The 26630-nt window shown below is 36.4% G+C and overlaps 1 protein-coding gene across 1 annotated transcript in view; it reads left to right on the top strand.

Moving 5' to 3' along the window:
* The first annotated feature begins 568 nt into the window (after positions 1-568).
* Positions 569-26630, top strand: part of Rsf1 (remodeling and spacing factor 1) — a 137865-nt gene continuing 111803 nt past the window's right edge. Inside the window, exons 1-3 of the mRNA XM_048787878.1 lie at positions 569-625; positions 9836-9899; positions 18401-18492. Of these exons, the coding sequence (XP_048643835.1) occupies positions 569-625; positions 9836-9899; positions 18401-18492 (213 nt within the window). The remainder of the gene's footprint in view (positions 626-9835; positions 9900-18400; positions 18493-26630) is intronic.

A 26630-nucleotide genomic window follows, 5' to 3' on the forward strand; every position in this document is an offset into this window, starting at 1 on the left:
TGAATAACAATAACTTTGGATATTGATTTGTGGTCTATAAAGTGCTTTTATATACATTTTCTCATTTATTGATGAAATAAGTAGAACTTAACCAGCCCATTTTGTTCTGTTTTCTAGGAAATTCTAGGGTGGCAATAGTATATTATTCTTATAAGTACCTTTACTTGTCAGATGACTGTTGATTAAAAGTAAAGTGTTGAAATAATATATAAGGGTCTGGGGTTGTGGCTCAGTGGTAGAGCGTTCGCCTAGCACTTGTGAGGCACTGGGTTTGATCCTCAGCACCACATAAAATAAATAAATAAAATAAAGGTATAAAAAATAAAATAAGCTATTAAAAAATAAATAAGTACAAAGTAAAGTGTAAAGTGATCACTTGTTAGCAAGGAATAAAGAGAATATAATTTCACAAAGAAATGGAGTTATTTCTGTATAAATTCATAGTTCTGCAGAATTACCTTTAAAGGAAATATCAAGCTGATTTTATAACACCTAAGATAATGGTTGTGAGTCATAAAGGTATCTTTTTGTTTGCCCCTAAATTTTTAAATACTGTGGAACATACGTGATGAGGATACAAGATTGGCATTTTATAGAGCTCCAGTGCCAGGAAATCACCCTCGAGGTATTTCTTTAATTAAACATGGACTTCATTATTTATTTCCCCATACAAATGTCTTGGGTGCATTCTTCCCTCATGTTACTTTAAAAGGTAGGGAGAGGGCAGTATCACCTGATGGCCCTCAGAGTGTTCTTAATAATCTACAGCCATCTGTGTATCTTTTATTCCATCTTCCTCATCTCTTTCCTGAATATTGTTATTAGTTCAAATAAGTTCTCTTTCATACCTTTAGGACTTCTCTTTCCTAGGTGTCTGTGAAATTGTTTTACTTTTCTCACTCCCTGTACCTGTTGCTTTTCTTCTTTATCTTCTTGTCCCTATTATAGATCTTTCTGATAGTGGAATGCCTGCCCTGATCTAGGAACTGATTTTGGCCCTGGGATTATAGTTATGAAAAGGGCAGTTGAATAGGGGCCCTTATTCTCATGGAGCTTGTATCTAAGGGTAGGATGGAAAAAGAAGAAGAGATAGATGATAGATCATTATGAACTATGAAGATGATTAGGAGCTGGGCTTGGTGGCAAATGCTTGTAATTCCAACTACTCAGGAGGCTGAGACAGGAGGGTGGCAAGTTTAAGGCCAGCCTAGGCAACTTAGATCCTGTCTAAAAAATAAAAAGGATTGGGATATAGCTGGGGGATGGGGAGTAGGGTGGAGGGTGTGGGGGAGGGGGGCAGAGTACTTGCCTAAAATGTATGAGGGCTCTGATTTCAATCTCCAGTTACCTCAAAATAGAATAATTAGGATTGTCTGATGTTAGAGAGTGTACCCTTAATTTTCTTTCTTTTTTTCCTTTCATGTTTTTTACTTAAGTTCTTGTTTTTTCCTTTCTTTCTGTGTAGATATTAAACTGTAGATATTAAACTGATTTTCCTTTCTTTCTGTGTAGATATTAAGCAAGCATTATACTTACTTTTAGGCAAAAGGCAAATTAAGTGATTTAATTAGGATGAATTTAGAACAATTTTTTGAGAGAACTGGTCAGTATGCAATTTTGTTTGGGTTTCAGTGGGATATAGCCATATTTGCAGGTTAGGCATTGTCTGTATTAGCATCAACTCAATAGTGCTTATTTTTGTATTCTATAGCACAGTGTTCCTTATTCCTTTTTTCATTATCATACCCCTAAAGAGAAAATTTTAATTTCATTTAAAATTTTTTTTCTAGCAATCAGTTAAATGCTAAGAAATAATTGATTTTATCAGAAAGAGTTGAACTTTAGGAGACCAAAAACCATTACCTGAGATCTTTTGATACTTCTCTACAGCAAGAACAAATGTTTACCCCCTTGGTGACAATATTGTTTCCTTTAGAATATGTTTTGCAAGTTCAAGACCAGCCTCAGCAATTTAGTGAGACTTTGTCTCAAAATTTAAGAAAATAAGATAAAAAGGGCTGTGGGTAAAACATCCCTGGGTTCAATCCTCATTACCCACCCGATACCCCCCCCCCCCCAAATAAAAGGTTAAAATGGCAAATTTTGTGTTATGTATCTTTTACAGTTAAAAAATTAATAATGTAATGTACCAAAACTTATTGGATGCTTCACTTCAGGTGAATGAATTTTGTTTTCATTACATTATCAAGAATGCTATTTTTAAAAAACAAAAGAATGAATTTGGAGTAGTAGTAATAGTGTTTCTGTATCTGAAGCAACTATTTGCTAAATTACATTTCTGAAATGGATAATGCCTCAGGGTGCTTTGGCAGGAGTAACCTGAAATCAAAAACTAGATATGAGGCTATGGAGAAAGGGGCATTTGATTAATAAGTTGTATTTTCTGAATTATACCTCTAATCATTTTATACTTTAAAAAAAATTGGAAAGAGCCCTGAATTGGAAGGCCAAAGGTCTGTGGTCTTACTTGGGTTATTTTTAATCTTGCATAGTTCACATCACATCTTAAGTGTTTTCTAGTCTATCAAAGGGTGTGAATGAGATCATTGCTTCTGCTTCAGAAAATTCTAAGAACCCATGATTGACAAGTTGCTATGTTTATAAGGCAACTACCTGCCTCAATACCTGAATATTAGAGCTAGAAGACTTTAGATTAACTGATGTTATTCCTTCATTTATGCCTGAGAAATTGGGGTTTCTTCCTTCTCCTTCTGACTCTTGTCTAGGTGATTTTCATGATACATATTTTTAATACATAGTTGAATTATTAAGTGTAGGCTGTTAAATGAATTACAAACTTTGAACTCAAGAGTATCAGAAATAAAAAAATAATTACAATAAAAAAAAGAATATCAGAGATAAGATGTGGAACACACAAAGTCAGTTTTATTATTAAATGAATATGCATGTATGTTGTCTTTCTAAATTATCAATGTAATTGAACTTAAAGTCATGTTTTCTGCTTTTAAAAATGAATAAACTATCCAGGTATGGTGACACAAACCTATAATTCCAGAGACTTGGGAGTCTGAGCATGAGGATCACAAGTTTGAAGCTAGTTTTATCAACTTAGCGAGGCCCTAAGCAAATTAGTGAGACCCTGTTTCAAAATAAAAAATAAAAAGGGCTGGGAATGTGGCTTAGTGGTAAATCATCTCTGCGTTCAATCTCCAGTACCAAAAAAAAAAAAAAAAGAAGAAGAAAAAAATAAACTAATAGATTTTAAGATAGATATTACAAGACATATAAAGTAGTCAGTTCTTTGGATTGACAGATGATTGTTAGAATTTTTTTTTTTAAATTTAGGAAATATCTAGATTCTACAATTTTCTTTGAGTATGCTTTTATGCATTTCTACAGCCACAACTTTAGTCCATTATTGTCTCTTACCTGAAGGTTAGCAGTAGTGTTTGCCCACACTCCTTCCCCCATTCCCTGTAATTTATTAGTCAAAAGACAGCCAGAGTGATCTTGCTATCTCATATACCTTTTCATATGGAAAATGTGAAACATAGAAATTTGGATATTTGTATAATGAACTTTTTTGTACCCATCACCCATATTTGGTATAATTTTATTTCATCTGTAACTTCATCCATTCCTACCTCTCTCTGCTTACTGGATTATTTTGAAGCAGGTCCTAGATACAGAATGAGCTTTTAAAAGTTTGAATCATGAAACTTTCCTACAGTCCTCCTGAGGGTTCTCTTTACATTTAAAGTAAATTCTAAACTATATGGCTCAAAGGCTTTGTGAGATTTGATCTTTTCTTCTCCAGCAGCACTGTGTGTGTGTGTGTGTGTGTGTGTTGGTCCTGAGGATTAAACCCAAGGCTGCAATTGCTCATGGTAAGCAAGTAAGCATAAAGCAGCATCTTTTACCTTTTCTTCTTTCCAGTTAGTTACTCCAGAAGATTTTGACTGCCTCAGGGCTTTTATGCATGTATTTTCTTTTGCTTGACATGTTTCATGTTTGTCCCTTCCTTGACTTGGTTGCCTACTTCTTATCTTTTTGGTGTCATTTTTATTAAAGAGCCATTCCATAATGGTTTTACCTCTATATAAAGTATTTTGTCTTTCATTGGCAAAAGTGTGAGCAATTGGTATATCCAGGTGAATGGCATACTAGTCTCTCAACTTTTCACTAGGTTTGAAATTATTGGGGGGAAAAAGTTGGGGGAAAGAAATCCTTCCTTCCCCTTAAATAGTATTTCTTCACTTTTCTTCTTTTGAAATTTGTTTCAAGTCTTTTTTCTCTCATGATTATGAAATTGAGTGGAGAGAAGGGAAATAGGATCATTTGATTAAAGCTGGAGGTACTTAAAACCATCGCCTCAAGTACTTTAGATTCAGTTGGCATAGTGGCACATGCCTGTAATCCCAGTGGTTTGGGAGGTTGAGGCAAGAGGATCTAGAGTTCAAAGCCAGTCTCAGCAACAGTGAGGTGCTGAGCAACTCAGTGAGTACCCTGTCTCTAAATAAAATACAGAATAAGGCTGGGGATGTGGCTCAGTGTTGAGTGCCCCTGAGTTCAATCCCTGGTACCAAAAAAAAAAAAAAAAAAAGTACCTCAAATTTCCTCTTCAGGATGCTAATGCTATTTGTAAATATAAACTAGAAGTAACTTTTTAAAGACTGACTGATGGGAGTGGCTCACTTCATGTCCCTCAGAGGCCTTTCCTCTATAAAGTAACATCTTACCTTCTCCTCCAGGAAGGGTAAATTCATGCACAGAGCTGCAATTTTGTAGGGTTCTATTTCTCTTAATTTTGTTCTCCTTTCTGAATTGCTCGTATTTTTACTACTTCGAGCCCTGCTGATATTTGTAGTACATTTTCCAGTTTTAGTTCCTAAAGAATCTGAGCCATATTTCATGTGTTTCTTTACTTATATGGGAAAAACAATATGATTCAAAATGGAGCCCAAAGACCTAAAATGGAGTAGCAGGTAACCCTTGGTTCATAGTTCTGCCTAATAGCTGTTCTTGAATCCTTCTTCTCCCATGAAAGTGATGAGCTAATTGTAGTCATCCATGTACTTTTTCAGATGGTGGTCTAAGTTACAGTTCATAGTCTTGAGCCATCTTTTTGCTTTTCAGAAAACTAGGATGATTGATTAAATGAACTCTTTGAAAATAAGGTATATGAATACATGACAGTGATTTCAAGCATCAAGTGGCCTGTGGGACCAGTCTCCTTCTTCTAAAACTGCTCCCCCAACAGAGTTTCTAAAAACTGGGCAGTAAGTAAACACTTATTGTAAGCGTGTCTTTCGGTCACTGTATCTGAAATCAATGTCTTTTATCAATGCCTTAGATAAAATCAAGCATTTTCATAATTGTATTTGCTTATAAGTTTAGAGAAAATTTAAATAAATAAAAGGCTTTATTAGGGATTGAGAAGAACAATGATGTTACCCATTATGAGCTGCTATAAATTTCTACTGTGCAAAAAACAAAACTGCAAGTAACTGATTAGAATTGCAGAAGCAGTAACATTTTTAAGACTTCATGCTAGAAAAATGTCAAAATATCATTCTGGTGTAATTGGATCAGCAATATACATTCTGGGATTCTACCATTTTTCTGCTGCTTCATACTTATATCATGTTGGTAGGCCCTTTATGAAATTCATATATAATCTCTGACCTTTTCCTTCCACTCGGGAATCTTTTACCTCTGAAGCCTTACGAAAGAAAGGGAGCCCTTAAAGGTTGTTGTTTTTCAAATCTGTCATGTAAAAAAGTAGATATCTCAGTTCATTTGGAACAAAAATATATATTTTTCAGAATGACTTGATGTTGGTTAATAAATTTTTAGAAAGAGTTAATAATTTTCTAATGTTCTGGAAATGAGACTATTATAGAATATGTTCCATGGAATTTAAACTTGTTAGAGTTTTAGAAAATGATCATGTGATTTAAAAATATGATTGGTATTTTACAGCTACCCTGCCCATAACCATAGCCATTTGCAATATGTGTCTATTAAAGAAGAATAAATATAATTAAAGCTTAATTTCTCATTTTCATTAGCCTTAATTAATTTTAATCTACATGTGGCTAAATGGCTCCTGTACATGAAATTACAGATTACAGGACATTTCTAACATCCTGGAACTGTTTATTGAATAAACAGCTGTTTTAGAGTCTACAAAGAATGGCAATTTTAATATTTGCTCAACTATATGTTGGTTTTTAAAAATTTCTTCTTGTTCTCTTTCTCTGCTAGTGATTGAACCCAGTGCATGCTAAGCATGTTCCCTTCCACTGAGCTACACATTTAGCTCTAATTAAATTAATTTTTTTGTGTTTGTGGGATTTGCCAGGGTTGGAACCCAGGGACACTTAACCACTGAGCCATGATTCCAGCCCTTTTTTATATTTAGTTTGATGTTTTGAGGCTGGCCTTGAACTTGGATCCTCCTGCCTCAGTCTCTTGAGCTGCTGGGATTATAGCTGTGCCATCATGATAGCTCTAATTAATTTTTCTGTCAGATTTTATACCTGTTTCTTAACAGTTAATAAAGTCAGTGTTACTGGTACCCTTAAAGATCATCACCTTGTCAGTCTTTTTTTTTTTTTTTTTTGTACTGGGGATTGAACCCAGTGATACCTTAACACTTGAACTATATCCTCAGTCTTTAATTTGAAGCAGAGTCTTGCTGAGTTGCTGAGGCTGGCCTCAAACTTGTTATTCTCCTGCCTTAGCCTCCCTGGTGTATGGGATTGCATCAGGTGTGCACCACCTTTTGCCTGGCTTGTCAGTTCTATTATGAACAGAAAATATAAATAAATTCAGTTACTAAATTGTGGGTCATAAATTTTGATTTAAAATATATATGCTAACTCTGTACTCTGTGGCATTATCCAATACAATATGCACTAGTCACATGTGACTCTTGAGCACTTCAAATATGGCCAGTAAGGATTAAGATGTGCTATAATAATTGTAAAATAGGCAATGAATTTTGAATACAAAAAAGATGAAAATAATTGTTTATATGTTGAAATGATAACATTTTGGTTATATAGGGCTAAATAAGTCATATCGTTAAAATTATTTTTAGGCTGGGTATGTAGCTCATTGGTAGAGTACTTGTTTGCTGGTACTTAGGCTTAAACCCAACTACAAAAAAAACCCAAAAACCTAAATTATTTTCAGTTTCGTTTTACTTTTATAAATATTCTACCAGAAAATTTAAAGTTAAGTGATTCACTAATAAATCAAGAAATGTCCATTCTTATTTTTATTCCTAAATCACAATGACTTGATTTGTATGGTAAAATGAGAGATACATTTATTACATATTATTATTTTAAAAAAATGTTCGTTTTTTTTAGTTGTAGGTGGACATAATAACCTTTATTTTATTTTTATGTGGTGCCGAGGATCGAACCCCATGCCTCACGCATGCTAGGCGAGAGCTCTCCCACTGAGCGACAACCCCAGCCCCTACATGTTATTTTTATCCTGTACTGACTTTTAATAAACATCACCAGTTGTAGTAAAATCTTTCATGATTTCTACAGATGTGGGGAGCATACATAAAACAACTGGTGTTTCCATCATTACTAATTGAGTGATACAGACAGCATGAATTCAAGGGGCATTGCAAGAACAAGATGTGCAGTAATAGTTGTAAGACCATCACTGAGAATTTTTCTTCACAGATTGAATGATGGGTATTTTATATAAGGAGAAGACAGTAAGCAGGAAGTCTTAATAAAGCCCACATAGGTAACAGGCCTAATTGGTTTAATGAACAGGCCCAAACGATTTTCTATTAAAGATTTCAGTGCAAAAGTGAGAGAAAGAACTGAAGAGTTAGGTTGAGAATGAATATTGGAATTCTTTTTTTTTTTTTTTTTAAATATGGTGCTAGGGATTGAACCCAGGGCCTTGTGCATTCCAGGCAAGCACTCTACCAACTGAACTATATCCCCAGCCCTGAATTTTGGAATTATGAGGCTACTGTAAGAAATCAGGATGGGTTTATATGCATATTTATGAGCTATTAAAATACTTATCAGGGGAGGTAACCCAGTGGCAGAGTGCTTGCCAGCATGCACAGGGCCCTGGGTTCAACCCCAGCACTGCATCCTGCCCCCTGTCAGAAAAACCCAAAAAACAAAACCCCTTCCCCAAACCAACTGGGAAGTGGCAGTATTTTTGGAAGGTTAGTTAGTTATAATCTATCCATACATATTTTCTAAAGTGAAAAGTCATATGGTATCCTAGGAAACTAGGGGAAAATATTGAGCAGGATTGAAATGTAGGAAGAGTAATCAAGACCACTGGATTTGGGGTAAAAGAGATTGAAAGTAACCTTAGTTTCCAAAAAATCACAATAGAAATAAAAATAATAGTATTTTAGCTTTATATAGTGTCTCACTGTTTCAAAACTTGGTGAGATAGTCAACACAGCCTTTTAGTACAAATGGGGAAGTTTAGGTTCAGTGCTTAACAGACCTGACCACTTGTATAAGTGGTAGAACTGAGAATTGAGTGTGTGTTTGTGTGTGTGTGTGTGTATTTTAAATTCTTACTCCTTTATTGTCGTTGATACCTTTTCACTTACCTAAGCCAGTGCCTCAGGTTTTCTTGATTTTTTTCTCTTTTACTGCACAAGTCAATCACTGTTTTAATTTTGTTTCCTAAACATTTCTTAGATTTTCCCACTGCTCTACATACCTACCAGTTGTACCTTTTCAAGCTCCCATCTTTGTGGATTGATGTTTTCCTTGATTTACATTCATTCCCTGTACCCCGTTTCCTAAAATAAACTTAAAGTTTCTTTTAAAGTCTTCCTCTAATTCGGTCATTGAGTTTGTTCTAATATTGCCTTCTGCTGCATAAACTTTTTTTTTTTTCCTTTTGCTAGTACCAGGGATTGAACCCGGGGGTGCTCTACCATTGAGCTACATCCCTTCTCTTTCTCTCTCTCTCTCTCTTTTTTTGGGGGGGTACTGGAGATTAAACTCAGGGTCATTCCACCATTCCACCACTGAACCACATCTCCAGCCCTGTTTTGCATTTTATTTAGAGATAGGGTCTCACTGAGTTGCTTAGTGCCTCGCCATTGCTGAGGCACTCTTATCCTCCTGCCCCAGCCTCCCTAGCCACTGGGATTATAGGCATGAGCCACTTGCCCATCTCTTTCTATTTTTTATGGTGGTACTGGGGATTTAACCCAGGGCCTTGTGCATATGAGCCAGTCACTCTACCAACTAAGCTATATCCCCAGTCCGCTAGTCTGTCTGTCTGTCTCTCTCTCTTTTTTAAAGAGTGGGAAAGTGGAAGGCTTTATTAAAGGATAGCCCAAAAGACTTCTCCCCTGAGGAAGTAGGGGACCCGTGGAATCCGTAGAAAGGGGAGGTGTCTTCCCTTTTTTATATCTAAGGTCTTCTTTTGTCTGCCCTCATTCCTGTCCTTTGTGTCATTCTATCCTGCAGTGATAGAATGCAGATGGGAATACCAAAAGATGGGAGACAGGTGGACCCGTTAGGGCATGAGATGGGGAGGAGTAAACTGGGCAAGAAGGGCCTGGGGTGGTTTGATAAGCATCTCCTTGTTTTCGGGAGCTACTTCATTAACAATTCTTAAGGATGGGTCGGAGGCCTTGGGAACATTAATATTTCAATTTCCCCAGGTGGTGTTCTGGTTTTCTGGGCTCAGATTGGACTCCATCTTCTTTATGGACTCCATTCTCCATATGGTCTCATTTTCTTTATCGTACTCGATATTAAACCTGATTTACCTAACTACAGTAACTACCTATCTTTAAATCTGGCTTCATTCCCCCTTCTAATTTTAGGAACTCATTACTGCTGTAATGAAAGGGGACTATGACTGCTCTGGCTTCTTCGAGCTGGAAGGGGGTTGGTGTGGAGCAAGCAGTTTGGAGTTCCTTTTTAAAAAATTGGGTCTATAAAGTGGTCCATGATAGAAGTCCAATTGAGAAGTAACAAGCTGGAGGGCCATTTGAGTGATGGGTGGTCTCCATGTAGATCTAGGTGGAACCTCCGATTTGTTACTGCTGTTTATCGGTGACAAGTTCTTGCTTCCCCAAATGTTGAAGTGTAACACCAGGGAAGCACTCCGAGGCAAGTGTAGAGTAGAAAGTAGAAGGCTTTACTGAAGGATAGCAGAAAAGACTTCTTCCTGGAGGAAGAAGAATTGGATCTGAAAGGCGGAATCCTCCCACCCCCAGTCTCTTTTTAAATTTTATTTTGAGACAGGGTCTTACTGAGTTGCCTAGGCTGTCCTTGAATGTTCTTTCCTCTTGCCCCAGCCTCCCAAGTTGCTAGGATTACAGGTATGTGCCACCACTCCTGGCTTTGGCTTAAACTTTTAAATAAAATTCAGGAACAGGTAATTTCAGGCTGCCATTCACCTGCGTCTCGCAGACAAACTACTCAGGCTAAGTGCTAAAGAACTCGCAGAAACTGCTTCTTGGAGCCTGCTCCTACCAGAACATACACCGAGCCCGGAGCGGCCGAATTCAGGCTCCCGGAACTGCTCTGGCCCAGGGCTAAAGAACCCGCGGAAACTGCTTCTCGGTCCGGGTCCTGCTGAATACTGTGGATGTAAATACCAACTGAGCCTTCATAGGCAGTGGCAACAGGATTGAGACGGGGCTTGTGAGGGCCGGTCAGGACTCACCCGTTGCTTTGGTCACCTGGCAAAGGGAACGAAATGCTGCCATTCGCATGGGATACCAACATGGCAGAGATCTGATGTCATCAGAAAGCGGCGGAGGAGAGAACTTCATCGATACCAGTTGCGACAGAAACAGTTGGTCTCCTGGTAAAGAAAGTGAGTCACAAACACCCGAGTCTCTCTCACTTTGTCATCAAGCCAGAGGGGCAGAGCAGAGCCACCGCCCGCGCCCGGAACAGGCCCAGCGGCCCGCCGGCGTGGTAGTCACGTGACCCCAATTGGAGTAGGGGCAGAGCAGAGCCGCCACCCGCGCGCGCAAGGTAGGCAGACCTGCGACCGACCGGCAGAACAGGCCCAGCGGTCCGCGGGCGTGGTAGGAGGGGTAGGGCAGAGCCGCCGCCCGCGCCTGCAAGGTAGGCAGACCTGCGACCGACCGGCGGAACAGGCCCAGCGGCCTGTCAGCGTGGTAGACAGATCACCCCAATTGGAGGAGGAGCACAGCCGCCGCCCACCCCTGCAAGGGAGACTTTTCAACTATACAAGAGCAATATAAATATATAGGGGAAAAAATATCAAAAACACAACAGTTTCACCAAGCAGAAAGAAACGCAAGCAGTATGAAAAGACAAGGAAAGAAAGGACCACAAGCAATGCAGGTCAACTCAACTTTAGAAGAGGTAACAGCTGCAGCAGATGGAATGTCAGATAAAGAATTCAGGATATACATGCTTCAGATGATCTGGAGTATCAAGGAAGACATTAGACAGCAAAATCAGACAATGAAAGATCACTTCGACAATGAATTACACAAACAAATCCAGGAAGCAAAGGATCAACTATACAGGGAGATAGAGGTTATAAAAAACAAACAAACAGAAATCCTAGAAATGCAGGAAGCAATAAACCAACTTAAAAACTCAATTGAGAATACTACCAGCAGAGTAGAACACTTAGAAGATAGAACATCAGACAATGAAGACAAAGTATTTCAACTTGAAAAGAACATAGACAGCTCAGCAAGACTGTTAAGAAACCATGAGCAGAACATCCAAGAAATATGGGATAACATTAAGAGACCAAACTTAAGAGTCATTGGGATACAGGAAGGTACAGAGCTCCAAACCAAAGGAATGAGCAGTCTATTCAATGAAATAATACGAGAAAACTTCCCAGACTTGAAGAATGAGACAGAATCCCAAATCCTAGAAGCCTACAGGACGCCGAATGTGCAAAATCATAAGAGATCCACACCTAGACACATTATAATGAAGATGCCCAACATACAGAATAAGGAGAGAATTTTAAAAGCTACAAGAGAAAGGAAGCAGATTACATTTAGGGGTAAGCCAATCAGGATAACAGCTGATCTTTCAACACAGACTCTGAAAGCTAGAAGATCCTGGAATAACATATTTCAAACACTGAAAGAAAATGGGTTCCAACCAAGAATTGTGTATCCAGCGAAATTAAGCTTCAGGATGGAAGATGAAATTAAAACCTTCCACGATAAACAAAAGTTTAAAGAATTCGCAGCTAGAAAACCATCTCTTCAAAACATCCTCGCCAAAGCATTACAGGAAGAGGAAATGGAAAATAACAATGAAAACCAACAGTGGGAGGTAGGACAGTAAAGGGGGGGAAAATAATCAAAGAGGAAAACAAACCATGTTTAGTAACAGAAATAAACAAATATGGCTGGAAGAACAACCCATATCTCAATAATAACCCTAAATGTTAATGGCTTAAACTCACCAATTAAGAGACACAGGCTAGTAGAATGGATCACAAAACAAGACCCAACAATATGCTGCCTACAGGAGACGCATTTGATAGGAAAAGACATACATAGGCTGAAGGTGAAAGGTTGGGAAAAATCATATCACTCATATGGACTTCGGAAACAAGCAGGAGTGTCCATACTCATATCAAATAAAATAGATTTCAAGCCAAAGTTAATCAAAAGGGATAAAGAGGGACACTACATACTGCTTAAGGGAACCATACACCAACAAGACATAACAATCATAAATATTTATGCCCCAAACAATGGTGCAGCTATGTTCGTCAAACAAACTCTTCTCAAGTTCAAGAGTCTAATAGACCACCATACCATAATCATGGGAGACTTCAACACACCTCTCTCGCCACTGGACAGATCTTCCAAACAAAAGTTGAATAAGGAAACTATAGAACTCAATAACACTATTAATAACCTAGACCTAATTGACATATATAGAGTATACCACCCAACATCAAGCAGTTACACTTTTTTCTCAGCAGCACATGGATCCTTCTCAAAAATAGATCATATATTATGTCACAGGGCAACTCTTAGACAATATAAAGGAGTAGAGATAATACCATGCATCTTATCTGATCATAATGGAATGAAACTGAAAATCAACGATAAAAGAAGGAAGGAAAAAGCATACATCACTTGGAGAATGAACAATAGGTTACTGAATGATCAATGGGTTATAGAAGACATCAAGGAGGAAATTAAAAAATTCTTAGAGATAAATGAAAACACAGACACAACATATCGGAATCTATGGGACACATTGAAAGCAGTTCTAAGAGGAAAATTCATTGCTTGGAGTTCATTCCTTAAAAAAAGAAAAAACCAACAAATAAATGATCTCATACTTCATCTCAAAATCCTTGAAAAAGAAGAGCAAAACAACAGCAAAAGAAGTAGAAGGCAAGAAATAATTAAAATCAGAGCTGAAATTAATGAAATCGAAACAAAAGAAACAATTGAAAAAATTGACAAAACTAAAAGTTGGTTCTTTGAAAAAATAAACAAAATCGACAGACCCTTAGCGATGCTAGCGAAGAGAAGAAGAGAGAGAACTCAAATTACTAGCATACGGGATGAAAAAGGCAATATCACAACAGACACTTCAGAAATACAGAAGATAATCAAAAACTATTTTGAATCCTTATACTCCAATAAATTAGAAGATAGTGAAGGCATAGATAAATTTCTTAAGTCATATGATCTGCCCAGATTGAGTCAGGAGGATATAGACAACCTAAACAGACCAATATCAATTGAGGAAATAGAAGAAACCATCAAAAGACTACCAACTAAGAAAAGCCCAGGACCGGATGGGTATACAGCAGAGTTTTACAAAACCTTTAAAGAGGAACTAATACCAATACTTTTCAAGCTACTTCAGGAAATAGAAAAAGAGGGAGAACTTCCAAATTCATTCTACGAGGCCAACATCACCCTGATACCTAAACCAGACAAAGACACTTCAAAGAAAGAAAACTACAGACCAATATCTCTAATGAACCTAGATGCAAAAATCCTCAATAAAATTCTGGCGAATCGGATACAAAAACATATCAAAAAAATTGTACACCATGATCAAGTAGGATTCATCCCTGGGATGCAAGGCTGGTTCAATATACGGAAATCAATAAATGTTATTCACCACATCAATAGACTTAAAAATAAGAACCATATGATCATCTCGATAGATGCGGAAAAAGCATTCGACAAAGTACAGCATCCCTTTATGTTCAAAACTCTAGAAAAACTAGGGATAACAGGAACATACCTCAATATTGTAAAAGCAATCTATGCTAAGCCTCAGGCTAGCATCATTCTGAATGGAGAAAAACTGAAGGCATTCCCTCTAAAATCTGGAACAAGACAGGGATGCCCTCTCTCTCCACTTCTGTTCAACATAGTTCTCGAAACACTGGCCAGAGCAATTAGACAGACGAAAGAAATTAAAGGCATCAAAATAGGAAAAGAAGAACTTAAATTATCACTATTTGCAGATGATATGATTCTATACCTAGCAGACCCAAAAGGCTCTACAAAGAAACTATTAGAGCTAATAAATGAATTCAGCAAAGTGGCAGGATATAAAATCAACACGCATAAATCAAAGGCATTCCTGTATATCAGCGACAAATCCTCTGAAATGGAAATGAGGACAACCACTCCATTCACAATATCTTCAAAAAAAATAAAATACTTGGGAATCAACCTAACAAAAGAGGTGAAAGACTTATACAATGAAAACTACAGAACCCTAAAGAGAGAAATAGAAGAAGATCTTAGAAGATGGAAAAATATACCCTGTTCATGGATAGGCAGAACTAACATCATCAAAATGGCGATATTACCAAAAGTTCTCTATAGGTTTAATGCAATGCCAATCAAAATCCCAACGGCATTTCTTGTAGAAATAGAGAAAGCAATCATGAAATTCATATGGAAAAATAAAAGACCCAGAATAGCAAAAACAATGCTAAGCAGGAAGTGTGAATCAGGCGGTATAGCGATACCAGACTTCAAACTATACTACAGAGCAATAGTAACAAAAACAGCATGGTACTGGTACCAAAACAGGCGGGTGGACCAATGGTACAGAATAGAGGACACAGAAACCAATCCACAAAACTACAACTATCTTATATTTGATAAAGGGGCTAAAAGCATGCAATGGAGGAAGGATAGCATCTTCAACAAATGGTGCTGGGAAAACTGGAAATCCATATGCAACAAAATGAAACTGAATCCCTTTCTCTCGCCATGCACAAAAGTTAATTCAAAATGGATCAAGGAGCTTGATATCAAATCAGAGACACGCCGTCTGATAGAAGAAAAAGTTGGCTACGATCTACATACTGTGGGGTCGGGCTCCAAATTCCTCAATAGGACACCCATAGCACAAAAGTTAATAACTAGAATCAACAAATGGGACTTACTCAAACTAAAAAGTTTTTTCTCAGCAAAAGAAACAATAAGAGAGGTAAATAGGGAGCCTACACCCTGGGAACAAATCTTTACTCCTCACACTTCAGATAGAGCCCTAATATCCAGAGTATACAAAGAACTCAAAAAATTAGACAATAAGAGAACAAACAACCCAATCAACAAATGGGCCAAGGACCTGAACAGACACTTCTCAGAGGAGGACATACAGTCAATCAACAAGTACATGAAAAAATGCTCACCATCTCTAGCTGTCAGAGAAATGCAAATCAAAACCACCCTAAGATACCATCTCACTCCAGTAAGATTGGCAGCCATTATGAAGTCAAACAACAACAAGTGCTGGCGAGGATGTGGGGAAAAGGGTACACTTGTACATTGCTGGTGGGACTGCAAATTGGTGCAGCCAATTTGGAAAGCAGTATGGAGATTTCTTGGAAAGCTGGGAATGGAGCCACCATTTGACCCAGCTATTCCCCTTCTTGGTCTATTCCCTAAAGACCTAAAAAGAGCATGCTACAGGGACACTGCTACATCGATGTTCATAGCAGCACAATTCACAATAGCAAGACTGTGGAACCAACCTAGATGCCCTTCAATAGACGAATGGATAAAAAAAATGTGGCATTTATACACAATGGAGTATTACTCTGCATTAAAAAATGACAAAATCATAGAATTTACAGGGAAATGGATGGCATTAGAGCAGATTATGCTAAGTGAAGCTAGCCAATCCCTAAAAAACAAATGCCAAATGTCTTCTTTGATATAAGGAGAGTAACTAAGAACAGAGTAGGGACGAAGAGCATGAGAAGAAGATTAACATTAAACAGGGATGAGAGGTGGGAGGGAAAGGGAGAGAGAAGGGAAATTGCATGGATATGGATGGAGACCCTCAGGGTTATACGAAATTACATACAAGAGGAAGTGAGGGGAAAGGGAAAAATAATACAAGGGGGAGAAATGAATGACAGTAGAGGGGGTAGAGAGAGAAGAGGGGAGGGGTGGGGAAAGGAGGGGAGGGGGGATAGTAGAGGATAGGAAAGGCAGCAGAATACAACACACACTAGTATTGCAATATGTAAATCAATGGATTTGTAACTGATGTGATTCTGCAATCTGTATTCGGGGTAAAAATGGGAGTTCATAACCCACTTGAATCAAAGTGTGACATATGATATATCAAGAACTATGTAATGTTTTGAACAACCAACAATAAAAATTAAAAAATAAATAAATAAATAAAATTCAAACTCTTCTGCCTGGTCTTGTAAGTTTCTTCTATTCCTCCAATTCTGTAATCACTTGGTTTATTTTATTATTATTATTTTTTTAGGTATTTGTTTGTTGTTTCTGTAAATAATGTTTTTTGCCTTTTTCTCTACTCCCCCCTCAACTCCATATTTTACGTCTTAGAATAATTGTCTATTTACTGTCTTGTACCACTCCTCCCTCTTACCCCCAGCCCATTACTTTAACCCATTAGCAGTCACTCACAAAAGCTCAATAAGGTGAAGACCCATAAAAAGAGGTTGAATGACTGGATGTTTTTATACTTTAAAGTTGTTTCAAAGTTGGAAGTAGCTTCAGTGGAGACTAAAGAGCCTGAAAAAATAATTGAAAAAAATGAGGCCATCACTTCCCAATCTCAGAGTATTTCTCAGAGCATGTGTATCCTATAAGATATTGGATTAAATATATTAGAGAATGATGCAGATTATATTTCTACCTTGGATCGACTTGGATATTTGCAATTAGTAAAGACTTCTAGAATTCCTCTGTACAAAATCTTTTTTGTTTGTTTGTTTTAAATCTAGCATTTTCCTATTATATTTTATTATGGAAACTTTTAAAATAGGGTACCTGTAATTTCTTTTAGGTTACTAATAATATTTTAGATTTGAGAAATGTTAAATTTGGCAGGCTTATGTCCTTTATTTCCCTTGGGTCTAATTAATATGATTTAATCACATAATTACTTGATGCTCAAGGGATATTCAGAGGAATTCTGGCTATTTATAGTCACAACAGAGAACCTGAGGGAAAATATAATAATTTTCAAATATTTGAAGGTTCTGATGGAAGAGGGATTAAAAGTATTATCTTTTAAACAAGAGACTAATAGCCAGAACCAGGGAACAAAGTTTTAGGGCGGCAGTTTTTGACTTAGAATAAGTATGTCTTTCTATTTACGAATTTTCAAAAATTGGAAGGTAAGTTTTCAGGAAAATATCTGTAGGGATGCTATAAGAGAAGTTTAGCATATCAGATATAGGATACATTGGAGTTATTTCTTGTGACAGTTTGAAAACCTTTAAACTCAGTTTTCGAGATAGCTATCAAGTTGGAATTTATCTTCCTTGATTCCTTTCTAAATCTGTAAATCTATATCTTGCTCTAAAATCTCAGTGAAGAAACCAAAGTATGTGGTGTATGAAACAGATTTAAAATTTTAGTTGTATAATTAAGTGTTTTTACTTGATGGCTATTTATTCATTTAAACACGGGAAATTGAGCCCAGGGCCTCATGTGTGCTAGGCAAGTGCTCTACCGTGGAACTATATCAGTAGACTTTATTTTTTTGGAGCAGTTTCCCATTCACAGAAAAATTAAGCAGGAAGTTCGCAGTATTCACATAAACCTGTTGTCTCCTCATGGGCACAGCCTCCCCTATTCTACATTCCATGCTATAGTGGTAGAGTTTACAATTGATGAACTTACAATGACTTTTACTGGCACCCAAAGTTTGTAGTTAGAAACATAAACATTCTGTTCATCTTGAAGAGAGTGGTTTTCAGTCAGTTTTTGCTGTCTAGTTTATCCTTTTCAGATTTAGCGACCTAAAAAGAATCAGTGTCACCTGTTTTGAAAGAGTTATCATGGTTGCATGGTTGGGGAGAGTTTTTTTTTTTTTTTTAATCTTAAATGTTTACAAATGTTTTATTTTGCTGGCTAACTATTTTTTTTTCTTTTCCTTCTAAGTACCAAAAGAATTGGTGGAGCTCCATTTGAAGTTGATGAGGAAGATTGGAAAATCTGTTACAGCAGACAGATGGGAAAAATACTTGATCAAGGTAACTGTGTAAATTCCTTTTTTTATTATTGAAATAATGCTCTATCTAGCATAAATTTATGCTTGCATTCCATAATGTTTAATTTTTAAACATTAATAGTTTTCTTTCAAAATTCTGAGTTATTGTTATTATAATTGTGATTGTCCTCTTTTACTGCTATAAGTAGTAGTCTTGAATCTTAAAATCAGGTTTCAGAGTTATTGTGTCTCTTTTGTGCCTAACCTAGTGCTAAGGATTTTTCATATATTCTCTCACTCTTTCAAATCATCCTGATTAAATAAATACACATAAGGCCCAGGGAAATTGTTGCTTTTGCTTAAAATCACCCAGTATGTATAGGCAGAGCTAAGATTTTTCTGTGACTTGAAAGGTAAAATGTCTGAAGCCCATTAGAATAGTATGTCAAGCTTTTAAATTGTTCACCAGCCACATATGTTATTAGTAAGGACAACTCAGGCAATCTAAATGAGCTTTAGGATGGACCCTATCAAAGGGAAGACCAAGTAACATACCAGACTATTAGGCTGTAATTGTAGGTGATTAAAAAATAATTTTCCTGCAGGGTGTTGGCACACCTATAATCCTGACTACTTGGAGGCTGAGACAGGAGGATTGCAAGTTCAAGGCTAGTCTTGGCAATTTAGCAAGATCCTGTCTCAAAACCAAAAAGGGATAGGGGTATAGCACAATGGAAAAGCACTCCTGGATTTAATCCCCAGCACTTTTTTTTTTTTTTGTTGTGGGGATTGAACATAGGAGCATCTTACCGCTGAGTTACATCTCCAGTCCTTTTTTATTTTTAATTTTTGATACAGAGTGTTATTAAGTTTCTGAGGTTGGCTTTGAACTTGTCATCCTCCTGCTTCAGGCTTGAGATGCTGGGATCACAGCAACTGTACCTGGCTTCCCCAGCATTTAAAAAATAATTGCTATGTTTATATATATATATACATTTTGATATCTGTTCCCTTTTTTGGAAAGTATATGCTTGTAGGGTGCTATGAAAATAGGAGCTAACAGGAACAAGAATTTCCTTTTTTAATTGTAAATATTATATGTGCATTTCTAGCTACCTTTGCAGTATAATATGTCTTCTAGATTAAGTGACATAAAACAATAATCTTTCTAATGAGCTCAGTGATCAGGACTCTAAAAGGGTTACTTTTACTTGTGTATTCTATTGGTTGAAGCAGTCACAGCTCTGCCTAGTCAAGGGGAGGGTACATAGGCTTCCAACTCTCTCTCTCTCTCTCTCTCTCTCTTTTTAAATACCTTTATTGTATTTATTATATTTATTTATTTATTTTTATGTGGTGCTGAGGATTAAACCTTGAGCCACAACCCCAGTCCCATAGGTTTCCAACTCTAGGATTCTAACTCTAAATGTTAGGAATGTCTAACTTTTGAAACCCAACATAAAATGTATTCCAATTACTTTTTCACAGGTTTGAAGAACTGCAGAATTGACTTAGCATTTCCGAAATTTGATGCTGTGTGATTTTCTAAAAGAGTAATTGTTTATAAAATTAAAATATTACATGTTCAGTTAAATATGTTAAACTGAAATGGGTTAGGTGACTAAAGCCTATAATTCTAGGTGAGCTGAGACAGGAGAATCTCAGGCTTGAGGCCAGCCTCTGAAACTTAGCAAGACCCTGTCTCAAAAAATAAAAAGGGCTGGGCTGGGGTTATAGCTCAGTTCGTAGAGTGCTTGCCTGGCACTTGTGAAGCACTGGGGTCAATTATCAGCACCACATTAAAAAATAATAAAATAAAGATATTGTGAACATCTACTATAAAAAATATTTAAAAATAAAATAAAAGGGGCTGGGGATGTGGCTTAGTGGTTAAGCATCCCTGGGTTCAATCCCTAGTAACAACAACAAAAAAAAAAATCTGAATAATAAATGAATACATTTTTAACTATTAAAAGTGCTTGTTCAAATGCCATTGAAGTGGCTATTTTGATGTTAACAAAATGATTTATAAATGAATCAAGGTTTTGGAGTTTTAAAATAGAGCTGGGATTAAGGACTTTGGTTTCAACATGTTTAAGAGGACTATAAAGGATGTAATCCCTGTGAATAAATATTAATATTTTGTGTGTGTGTGTGGGGCTACCAGGGATTTAACGCAGGGGCACTTGACCACTGAGCCACATCTCCAGCCCTATTTTGTATTTTGTTTAGAGACAGGGTCTCATTGAATTGCTTAGCACCTTGCTTTTACCCAGTCTGACTTTGAACTCTAAATCCTTCTGACTCAGCCTCCTGAGCCACTGGAATTACAGGGGCGTGTTACTGCACCCAGCTAGTAAAGGTTTTCTTTTTCTTTTTTAAAAAATATTTTAAAAATTGTAGGTGGTCACAATACCTTTATTTATTTATTTTTTATGTAATACTGAGGATCAAACTTAGTGCCTCATAGGTTCGAGGCAGGTGGTCTACCACTGAGCCACAGCCTCAGCTCCTCGTAAAGGTTTTCTAATTTTTATTTTTTTACTGTTCTGAGAACTGAGATAGAAATATCTTGTATACTAATTCTAGCTCAACTTAACAATCTTTAGGATCATGTATAATTTATTTTGCCATCCTGGGTCTCAGTTCCTTGTGAAATGTGAGAATTGAGATGAGATGATTGTATAAGACCCTCCACTATTTTGATTACGATTCTTGGTCAGTGCTTTTGAATTGAGGTATATTTCTATACCATTAATTTACTTTCAGTGGACTTTAGTATATTCAGAGTTGTGAGCCATCATCATTTTCCAAAACATTTCTATCATTCCAAAGGGAACTGCATGTTTATTAGCAGTTACTCTCCCTTGAGCACCTAAAAACCATGAATGTACTTTATGACTCCCTGAATTTTCTATTCTGGATTTTTTAAAAAAAGAAATAGGATGATACAATATGTAGCCCTTTGTGTTTGCTTTCTTTTACTTTACATTTACATTAATGGCATTTAGCATGTTCAGTGTTGTGTAGTCACCTCTACTACTTTGTTTCAGATCAGTTTTATCATTAAAATGAAACTGTACATCCATTAAGCACCCAGTACCCTTTACCCCTTACGCCGAGAGTGATTAATCTGCTTTAGATGGATCTGCTTTTTCTAGATATTTCATATCAGTGGAATCATATAATAGAGTCTTTTTGTCTGGGTTTTTCTTTGGTACTGGAAATTGAACCAAGGATTCTTTACCACTGAACTACAATATGTCCCTAGCCCTTTTTATGATTTATTGTGAGATAGGGTCTTGCTGAGTTGCTGAGGGCCTCATTGATTTGCTGAGACTTCCTTTGAACTTGGAATCCTCCTGCCTTAGCCTCCCAAGTTGCTGGGGTTATAGACATGCTCCAGTTTTTTGTCAGTACTGGGAATTGAACCCAGGGCCTCACACAAGATAGACAAATTCTCTACTATTGGTCTAATTGTCTACTGGGCTAACTGAACATGCACAGTTCAGTTCGCATAATGTTTTTAAGGTTCTTTCATCTTGTGGCATGTACTGGTACTTTGTTCCTTTTTATACCTGATTAATATTTCATATGTGGATATACCATATTTTATTTATTTATTTAAAAGTTTATGGTATTTTATTTGCTTCCGTCTTTTGGTTACCGTGAATAGAGATGATGTTCAAACATTTGCTACAGATTTGTGGGTATACGTGTGATTTCATTTCTTTTGAGTAACCCAAGTTAGAAGTGCTTCATCATGGTAATACCATCTTTAACTTTTGAGAGGAATTGCCAGTCTTTTTCATTACAAATTCACCATTTTACATGTCTACCAGAAATGTGTGAGGGTTCCTTTTCTATATTATTTTTTAACAATGCATCTTGTTTTTGGTACTGGGAATTGAACTCAGGGGAGCTTTGCTTCTAAGCCACATCCCTAGTCTTTTTCATTTTTTATTTTGAGAGAGGGTCTCGCTAAGTTGCTGAGGCTGAAGTTGTGATTCTCTTGTCTGCCTCCCAGGTTTCTAGGATTATAGGTGTGTGCCACCACTTCTGCCTGGCTACCAAGACATCTCAATTTTTGTCTTTTGTTTTTATTATAACCATCCTAATTACTGTGAAGTGTCATTTTGGTTTGTACTTTCTTAAAGACTAGTGATATTGAGCATTCTTTTCATATGCTTGTTGGCCTTTGTATATCTTGTCAATTTTTGAAAAAATGTATTTTTAAATTGTAGATGGACCTTTATTTTATTTTATTTTTTTTTATGTGGTGCTGAGGATTGAACCCAGTACTTCACACATGCCAGGCAAGCACTCTACTACCACTGAGCCACAACCCAGACCATCCTTGTCTAATTTTAATTGTTTAAGAGCTCTTTGTATTTTCTGTATTTTAGAACCTTCCTAGATATATGATTTGCAAATACTTTATCCCATTTGTTTCCTTTTTGTTTTCTTGAATGTGACATTTGAAATCATGAAAGTTTTTATTTTATTTTTTTGTGGTTCTGGGGATTGAACCCAGGGCTTTGTGCACATGAGTCAGGTACTCTAACAACTGAGCTATATCCCCAGCCCAAAAGTTTTTAATTAAAAAAAAATTTTTTATTTATATATGACAGTGGAATGCATTACAAAGAGCACAATTTTTCATATCTCTGGTTGTATACACGGTATATTCACACCAATTCGTGTCTTCATACCTGTACTTTGGATAATGATCATCACAGTCCACCATCATTAATAACCCCATCCCCCATCCCTTCCCCTCCAAACTCTCTACCGTATCTAGAGTTTGTGTATTCCTCTCATGTTCTTGCTCCCTATCCCACTATGAATCAGTCTCCTTTTATCAAAGAAAACATTCAGCATTTGGTTTTTTGGGAATGGCTAACTTCACTTAGCATTATCATTTTTCTAACTCCATCCATTTAATTTTTAGTTGTAGTGGGACACAATACCATTTATTTATTTTTATGTGGTACTGAGGATCAAATCCAGGGCCTCGCACGTGCAAGGCAAGCGCTCTACTATTGAGCCACAACCCCAGCCCCAAGTTTTTAATTTTGATGAAGTCTCATCTATTTTTTTCTTTCAATGTTTGTTCTTTGGTTTCGTATCAAAGAAATCCTTGCCTACCCCAAGGTGAAAGTTTTATTTTTTTCCTTTTTGTAGTTCTGGGAATTGAACCCATATCATGCATACTACCACTTATCTAAATTCCCAGCCCCTAGGGTGAACAATTTAACCTTAAATCTTATTCTAAGACTTTTGTAGTTCAAGCTCTTAAATTTAGATCTATGATCCCATTTGAGGTAATTTTTGTGTATTTTTTGAGGTAGGTGTTCAACTTTATTTTAAATGTGGCTATCTACTTGTGCCTAAAAGACTGTTTTCTTCCATTAAATTGCTTTGACATCATCTTGGGAAAACAGTTGTTCAAAAATGTGATGGTTTGTTTCTGAGATCTCAGTTCTATGCCATTGACTTATATGTCCATATTTTTGCTAAAATATGCTGTTGTTTACTATAGCTTTGTAGGTAGTTTTAACTTGTTTATATTTTGTAAATTATTTTTTTCTATTATGCACTTTACATTTTCACATGAATTTGAGGATCAGCTTGCCAATTTCTGTAAAAATGTCACTTTGGATTTATAGAGATTTAGTTGAATCTGTTGATCACTTTATGGCTTATTGCCATTCTGACAATAGTAATTTTTGTGATCTATGAACATAGGCTGTTTGTTGTTCAGTTTAATTAGGTCTTCTTTAGTTCCTTTAAAAAAATGCTTTGTAATTTTCAGATTGGTCTTATACATTTATTGTCTCTCAGTCTATGTAAGAGTGGTTTTAGGACCTTTATCTGATGCCAAAATTTAAGGGTGCTCAAGTTTCTTAAATAAAATGGAATATTTGAATATTTGCCTATATCTATACATATCCTTCAGTAAACTTCAAATCATCTGTGGATTACTTATAGTACTTTATAGACTGTAAGTTGTTACAAGATATTGTTTATGGAGTAACTAACTACAAGAGAATAAAGGTCTGTGCATGTTCAGTAGAGATCTTTTCTTTTTTTTCCAAATATATTTTTTATTGGCTGATTTTAGTTTTACATGATAGTAGAATTCATTTTGACAAAATTATACAAGCATGGAATGTATCTATTCTAATTAGGACCCCATTCTTGTGGGTGTATATGATGGTGGGATTCGTTTGTGTATTTCACATATGTATATGGGAAAACTATGTTAGATTCATTCTACTGTCTTTCCTATTCCTATACCCTCTCCCTTCCCTTCATTCGTCTTTGTCTTGTATTGAACTTCTCTTCTTCCCTGTGCTTCATTGTGATTCAGATTCCACATGTCAGCGAGAACATTCAGCCTTTTTTGGGGGGGGGACAGGCTTATTTCACATAGCATGATAGTCTCTAGTTTGATCCATTTATTGGTAAATTTCATAATTTCATTCTTCTTTATGGCTTATTAATATTCCATTGTGTATATATACCACATTTTATTAATCCATTCATCTGTAGAAGAGCACCTAGCTTGGCTCCATAGCTTAGCTACTGTGAATTATGCTGCTATAAACATTAATGTGGCTACATCACTGTACTATGCTGATTTATTTATTTATTTTAGTTCTTGATAAGCCTTTATCTTATTTATTTATATATGGTGCTGAGAATCTAACCCAGTGCTTCAACATGCTAGGGAAGTGCTCTACCATGAGCTATAAGTATGTAGTATCAGCCATGTAGTATGCTGATTTAAAATCCCTTGGATATATGTTGAGGAGTGGGATAACTAGATCAAATGGTTGTTCCATTCTTAATTTTTTCAGGGATCTTCATACTGCTTTCCAGAATGATTATACCAATTTGCAGTCCCACCAACAAAGTATGAATGTACTCTTTTTCTCACATTCTCCCCAACATTTATTGTTACTTGTACTCTTGATAATTGCGATTCTGACTGGAGTGAGATGAAATCTCAATGTAGTTTTAATTCACATTTCTCTTAATTGCTACTAACATTGAGCATTTTTTCATATATTTGTTGACCATTTTTATTTTCTCTTTTGGAGAAGGTTCTCTTCAGTTTTTTGCCCTTTTTTTTTTCGGTGGGGGAGTACAGGTGATTGAACTCAGGGGCTTTCAACCATTGAGTCACACCCCAGTTCTATTTTGTATTTTTTTTAGAGACAAGGTCTCACTGAGTTGCTTAGTGCCTCACTTTGGGCTGAGGCTGGCTTTGAACCCCTTCAAAATTTTTTTTTAGGGGCTGGGGTTGTGGCTTTGAGGTAGAGCGTTAGCCTAGCATGCATGAGGCACTGGGTTCAATCCTCATCACCACATAACTAAATAAAGATTTTTTTTTAATCTTTATTTTATCAGTGGACCCTTATTTAATTAATTTATTTATTTGTGGCACTGAGAATCAAACCCAGTGCTTCACACATGCTAGGCAGCATTCTACCACTGAGCCCCAAACCCAGCTCCTAGTTGTAAATTCTTTTACCTTTTGTTTACCGTGGCAGATTTTTACTGCATCTTAACTTCTGAATCTTCATTTTGCTGGATATAGTATTCTTATTTGGCATCCATTTTCTTTCAGAGCTTGGTGTATATATATATATTTTCCAAGACCTCCTAGCTTTAAGGGTCTGAGTTGAAACATCAGCTAAGATCCAGACTGGTTTACTTCTAAATGTGGCCAGTTGTTTTTCTCTATGTACCTTTAAAATTCCACCCTTTTCCTGTATGTTAGGCATTTCCATAACAGTGTGTCTTGGAGTGGGTTGGTTTAAATTTTGTATATTTGGAGTCCTGTATGCCTCCTGTATTTGATTTTTCATTTCATTCTGAAGGTTTGGGGAGTTTTCTGATATTGTTTTATTGAAAAGATTTTACGTTCCTTTAATTTATGTTTCAGAGCCTTCATCTATCCCAATAAATCTTAAATTGGGCCTTTTTATGTTATTCCATATTTCTTGAAAATTGAGTTCATGGTTTCTTAACGTCTTTTCTCCAAGGTCAACTTTCCTTTCAAGATTATTATTTTTTTTCTATATTCTGAAACACTATCTTTTAAGTGGTCTAATTTGGTGTAGATGATTTCCATTTTTTTTTTCTTTCTTTTTTTTTTTTTTTTTTTTTTTT

The sequence above is a fragment of the Marmota marmota genome, unplaced genomic scaffold (assembly GCF_001458135.2).
Source record: "Marmota marmota marmota unplaced genomic scaffold, marMar, whole genome shotgun sequence".
NCBI lineage: Eukaryota > Metazoa > Chordata > Mammalia > Rodentia > Sciuridae > Marmota > Marmota marmota.